This window comes from Lipotes vexillifer, unplaced genomic scaffold, assembly GCF_000442215.2.
Source record: "Lipotes vexillifer unplaced genomic scaffold, Lipotes_vexillifer_v1.1 scaffold661, whole genome shotgun sequence".
Lineage (NCBI taxonomy): Eukaryota > Metazoa > Chordata > Mammalia > Artiodactyla > Lipotidae > Lipotes > Lipotes vexillifer.
Genome location: NW_006796183.1, coordinates 138999 through 144997, shown reverse-complemented (window position 1 = coordinate 144997; position 5999 = coordinate 138999). Strand labels below are relative to the sequence as shown.

Here is a 5999-nt window from a genome sequence, read left to right as displayed (position 1 = left end):
GCACAAGAACTGAGCTTGTGTTGGTCCCCCGAGGCCCGGATGAAGCTCCTCGAGGGGGGCCTGAGGTCTCAGGTGGGGTGTGACTGGATATGATGGAAGGACCACCTGGACTGGAACACATTTGGAAATTTCAGGAACAAGTTCTTTCAGGATCCAGCATCCAGGTGGCCCAGGAGGAACATGTGGCAGGTCTCTCTCCCTCCACCTCGCCTGCTGCCCAGTGGGAGCTTCTAGGAGATCCAGACCTCTCTGTGCCGTCTCCAATAGCTCCTCTTGTCTTTTTCCCCAATATCAGTTTAGATTACGGGGCCCTTTATGTCAGCCTCCCTCTTGCTAGTATCCTCAGCTTACCTGCCCTGTCATGTCACCATTACACACTCCAGGTGACACTCCAACCTGAGGCCTGCATCCCGCCCTCGGCGTGCTGTGGAGGAACGCCCCCCTCGCCGCCCAGCTCTCCCAGGCCGTGCTTCCATTCCTGCCCGTTCTCCAGCCTCCCTCGGGCTCTCAAAGCCTTCAGCAACCTCGCTGTTTTCTTGGTCATTCTCGGCAGCAGCTCCTTAAAATGGCCTCTGTCTCACAGAGAGAATAGTTGTCAGTTTCCTGCTACAAAACCCACAAACCTTCCTGTCCACATTCTTCCTTCTCTCCTATCAAAATAGCATTGTGAGCCCAATCCCTCCACTGTGGACTCGGATCCACCCTCCCCGCCTCCCTGCTCAGGGACTTGAAGACTGGCCTCTTCTCTGCCTTGTGTCTTCAACTTCTCTTTCAATCATCATGGACCCACCACATCTGTCCCATCCTAAAACTCCTCCAGGTAGTTAGTCACAGAGACCTGTCGGTCCCACCTTCTGAGCATCCATGGAACCTGTCCTGTCTGACTCTGTCCCAGCAGCCACCCGCCCCCCTGGTCCGAGCCATGTCATCTCGCATCTGGAGGTGGCATCAATCCACCAACTGATTTCCCTGCCTCCATTTTTACCCCTTCCAATTAATTCTAATTGTCTTAAAATACAATTCCGGCCAGGCCATCCCTCTGCTTACAATCCTTTACTGGATTCCTCTTGGCCTTACGAAACTGTGCTACCTGCTAGGGAGCCTCTGAAACCCGGGAGGGGCCCAGGGATCCCCCCAGCTTCACCCTTGCCTCTTGCCAGCTGATACTCCATGTTCCCACCACCCAAACCTTCTGTGGTTCCTCAAAGGAACCAATTCTTTTGTCTCTGGGCCCTTCTGCTAATTCCTTCTTTCTGGGATTCTCTTCCCAACCTTCTTGACCAGCTGCTTCTCATCCCTCAGGGGCCACAGATGAGACGGCATTTCTGGGGCTGTTTGGTCTTTTTTTTTCTGCTAAGACCAATCCCAGCTTCACACTGCAGCCAGCGAGTCCCCAATCCTATTCTGCTCAGAGTACCCCCCTAATTAAAATCTTGCCATGTTTCTCAGTGTCCCGAGGACAAAGTCCAAATTCCTCAGCTGGGCTGACAAGACCGTTTGACAGACAGGAGTAAAGGAGGCGTGATTTTGCAGGAGCAAGGTGGAGCCTTCCCACCCCACGACTCTTATTTTCTCATGGTGAGCGAGGGAGGCCAAGTCGTCTGCAGAGAGCAGTGTTGGGGGCTGTGAGGGGGTGATGTTATGGTGTGAAGGGAGTGGAGAGAACTTGAGGGCACTGTGGGAGCAGCAGCTGGCCAGGGAAACAGCGTAACTGGTGAGCCGAGTTTCAGACCTGGTTGAGGTTGGTGATGGGGAATCACGGTGACACCAGGCTGCCCGGCTGTGCAGATTTCTCTCGTAGCTGGTCCGTGTGAGGGTTTATCCACGGAGGGGATTTTGCTGGGAGGGTGGGACCAAAGGTCAGGGGGCTAAGCTGTTGAGGACTCTGTCAAGGAGTGGGTGACATGATGGGTCACAGGATCTGAGCCAGATGGGAGATGAAAACAGAATGGGCTGCTTTAGAGGGACAGAGAGAGAGCAGAGGGGCCAGTGGATGACTGGTTGCCATGGGGACCAAGATGGGGTTTAGCGCACAGCTTTGAGCACACAAGCTGGAGGTGGGAGGTTGTAGGCTTTAGTGAATCAGCAAGTATTAGCATTTCCACCCCACCTGGGCCTCCACCCAGCTCCTACCATCCTTCTCATGTTGTAGTTGGGTGTGTACATGCCAACTTCCACTGCCCTTTGGAATAGGTCCACAGTGTCCTCTAACAATGCTCCTCATCTGGCATCCTTCCCAGGAGAGCCTGACACGGGCCTGGCCTACAGCAGCTGCTCATCTAGACATTTTCCTGTGTAACTCTTCCCCCTTCCCAATTTTCTGTGTTTCTGTTTTCCTTTAGTTTCTTAAAAGAAATATTGTGAAAGAGTCTAACCCTGTCTTAGCTGAAAAGAAACAGGATTTATCCCTGTTTAACAGGAGGAAGAGGCATTCTGTGGTCCTCTAATGGCCCAGGAATTGGGTGATAGTGAGAGCTCCCTCTTGGGAGCCCGAGAAGATTGAAAGTTTCCGGGGAAGACAGTGCGGGGCCTCAGGAGGGAAAGATTCAGGGCCAACAGTGGACAATGGCCTAACTTCCCTACCCTTCCCAGTTATAGGTGGGTCTCACCAAGCCGAGTCCTTCATCCGCCCATCCACACCCTACTATGTGCCCAGGCCCGTGCCAGGACCCCCGGTGGTGGAGTCATGACAATGGTGCAGCGTGGCTGGCTCATGGGTGTGTTGAGGAGAGAGGGAGGCCTGTCGTGTTGGGGAGTCTGCACACTAGCCTGCAAAGGTGAGGTGGAACCTCGGCACCTGAGGTCTCTAACCCGGATGCTGGGTGGAGGGTGAGACGGGGCCCTAGTTCAGGGTAGAGAGGAGAGGGGCTCGCATTTGAATATGTGGAGTCTGAGGTGTGCAGAATTCCCGGTGCACCTGGACTTGCCCTATTCTCTCTGCTCACGTTTCTCCCTTCCAGGCCTGGCAACACCCTTTCCCTCATGCATTGGCTTAGTGTTTTCTCCAGGAAACTGCCTTGATCTTGGCAAGTCGAAAGCAATTTTCTCCTGTCAGAGTCTCTGTAGCTCCACATTTAACACCTCTTAGGCAACACGTCTGTCTGGCTTCCTGGCCTCTCTTGGTGTCCCCCGTGGGGCTTCCTATAATCATTTTGTGAAGCAGCAAGTGATGAAACAGTAACTGGCGCTCTTGGGCGTTCCTCCAGTGGACCTCTGTCCTTGTCACACAGGAAGTGCCCCTGCATCCAGAAAGGGAGAGCCCTTCCAGGGCTGACCCCAAGCAGGCAGGTACTCTCATGCCCAAGCGGGCGTCCAACACCCCTCCGTGTCTGGAAACCCAGAGGCAGGTCAGCCGGTGCTGCAACTACACAGAACAGGATGTTTTGGTTTCAGAGGTGGGGTTAGGAGCTGCAGCCTCCAGAGAAACCAGGTGATAAAACCCCAATACTTCAGGCTTCATCTGGAACCAGCACATAAGCAAATGAGGACTCACCATCCTCCCTGCCCATAACACCCTCTCCCTGGGACCAGAGACGCACTACCTTCCAGAGGCTAAGCATCCCCTCATCCCGTCTCCTCTCAGGCTTCCTAGTACCTATGAGGAGAGACCACAGGTCTGGCTGAGGATACCTTCAAGGCACCTTAGGTCAGCCTGAGGTAGGCACGACGTGTTCCCTGTGGGAGGGGTGGCTGGGGGTGGGGAGGGGAGGGGGAGGGGAGGGAAGGTCTCTTGGTGAGATGCTGAGATAAAGACAATACCACTAATAGCAGCCACCACTTTTATTGCACATCTGCCGTGTGCCCGGTCCTTCTATACATAATGTCATTTGATCCTAACAATTGATGACCGTGACCATGACGCTCAAGAAATCGGGGCTCAGAGAGGTTAAGCCACTTGCCCAAGGCCCCCACCTGGTGAGTGGTAGAGGGGGGGACTGCAGCCCAGGCCTGTCATGCCGGAGTCTGTGTTCTGTCCACTCTATCACCATTCAGTCTCCTTGATAAAGGGGCTCACTGGCACAGTCTCTGGGGCAGGCAGCAGCCTCTCCTGGGGAAATCCCTGACAGGTGTTACAGGGCAGAGTTGCCTTTGAGGGGTGTTAGGGATAGGTGCCAGGGATCTTCAGGGATCCCAGACCCTTCTCTGCCTAGAGGCCCCGGACACAGACAGGCAGACTGACGGTTCCACGAGCTCCAAAAAGCAGTCCCCTCCTTGTGACGTGGGTGTGTGGGTGCAAGTCGGCCCCTCATCACAGTCACACAGTCACTCAGAGGGCTGAGCAGTCCTGCGGACACCCATGCAGTCGCTCTCCCCTTGGTGCGTGTGCGCACACGTGTTTGCACACATCCTCACTCGCGCCTGGGCACGGCTCTGTGGAGGCTGAGGCGGGTCACGGGAAGGAGGTCCCAGGCTCCGTCAGATGAGGCTGGCGATGCTGGATGTGGTCTCGTGATGCTGGCCAGCGGACAACCGTCCTGAGATGCTGAAGACGCTGCCATTCCCACTGTGGTCACTGCGGGCGGAGGGGGCGGCCGCACGGGTCGGGGGACAGTGTCTGCTCACAGCCACCTGATACAGCAGCAGGCCCAGCAGCAAGAGTGCACCTGAGGCAGCCAGGGTGACGCCCACGGACAGCATGGCGGCCAGCGGCCGGGCAGGGGCAGGGGCGGCGGCCAGCCCTGCCAGCGTCAAGCCGGTGACCAGCAGCACCAGGCCGCTGAGCAGCACCACCAGGGCGTCGGCCCCGCCTCCGCTGCGGAGCAGGGCCACGTGGCGGGGCTGGCGGATGCAGTTCATGTCCTGCACGGCCGAGCTCATCAGCTGCTTAACCAGGACCAGCAGCGCCAGCAGGCAGAGCACTGTGCCCACCGCCAGACGCCACTCGCCCGAGCGGCTGCTGGTGGAGGACAGCAGGGCCACGCCACCCGCCCCACAGCCCGCCACGAGGCCCACAGCCACGGCGAAACAGAGCGCTGAGCGCCGCGGCTGCTGGGACCACCACAGCTCCACCTGCTCTGCCAGCACATCCGGCGGCAGCGCCCGGCCCGGCGGGGCCCGAGCCTCTCCCTCAGACATGGCTGATCCGGCACGAGTAAGGGCAGAGGGCTGCGTCAGGGGGCAGAGGTACGGATCATGGCCTGGAGCCCCCACTACCTGCGCGGCGGCCAGAGGCCCAGAGTCCTGTTCCTCGCACGGTCCAGGGGATGGTCACCATCACCTGCAGCGGGGAGAATCACACTTGCTAACTCCCCGGCCCACCTGCCCCTTATGGTCTCTCCTGGGAGCCTTGGGGATGGTCCCTGGGAATCTTCCCATGTCCCCTGCAACCAACATCCCCCCAGGAAAACCTCCTCCCTAGCACTGCCCCCTCGGGAATGCCTCTCCAGAGATCTCAGGAGAGCTCCCTCCACCCAAAGCACCCTCACCCTTCCAGGGAACCCCCTGCCCAGTCCCTGACCTCTCTGGCTCTGGCTGTCTCAGTTGCCTGTCCCATCCCGGCTGGCCGAGGGAGCTGGTGCCACGGTGGATGATGGGACTGGATGGAGACCCAGAGATAAAGCCTCATTCAGGACCCGACTCACATGGCCTCAGCTGTCACCGCTGGCTCCTGGGGGGAGGGTTGTGGGGAGGGAGGGGGCTTATGACTTAACCCTTCTGCAACCAGCTGCCTGACCCTGAATCTTCTCTCTTTGGGCTGCGACTCCTTCTCCGCGAGTCGGGATCTGACCCCCAACACCCCATCCCACCTCACAGGCATGGCTGCTGGTTCCCAAATCCCTCTCTCTCTCAAACCCAGATCTCCCTCCAAGCTCCAAGACCCATAGGCAATTGCCACCTTGATGTCCCACAGGCACCTCTGAGGCAACAGCTTCCAACCCAAGCTCGTCATCTTACCGCAAACCCACTCCTGCTCTTGTGTCCCTCCCTTGTGCGTGTCACCTCTGAACATGCCTCCGTCCCACTCCCTGCCCTTGTCCCCCTGCTTCTGCGCTTCAACC

The 5999-nt window shown here is 57.8% G+C and overlaps 1 protein-coding gene across 1 annotated transcript; it reads right to left on the bottom strand.

Moving 5' to 3' along the window:
• Positions 1-3766: 3766 nt before the first annotated feature.
• Positions 3767-5608, bottom strand: TMEM125 (transmembrane protein 125). The gene is made up of 2 exons (XM_007468229.1): positions 5459-5608; positions 3767-5218 (listed from the first exon to the last, which is right to left on the bottom strand). The coding sequence occupies exon 2, from the start codon at positions 5074-5076 to the stop codon at positions 4417-4419; it is 660 nt and encodes a 219-aa protein (XP_007468291.1). The 5' UTR covers positions 5077-5218; positions 5459-5608; the 3' UTR covers positions 3767-4416.
• Positions 5609-5999: the final 391 nt, after the last annotated feature.

What these genes read in the sequence shown, in the direction of transcription:
- TMEM125 (XM_007468229.1), bottom strand. Translation starts at nt 5,076, where the DNA reads ATGTCTGAGGGAGAGGCTCGGGCCCCGCCGGGCCGGGCGCTGCCGCCG.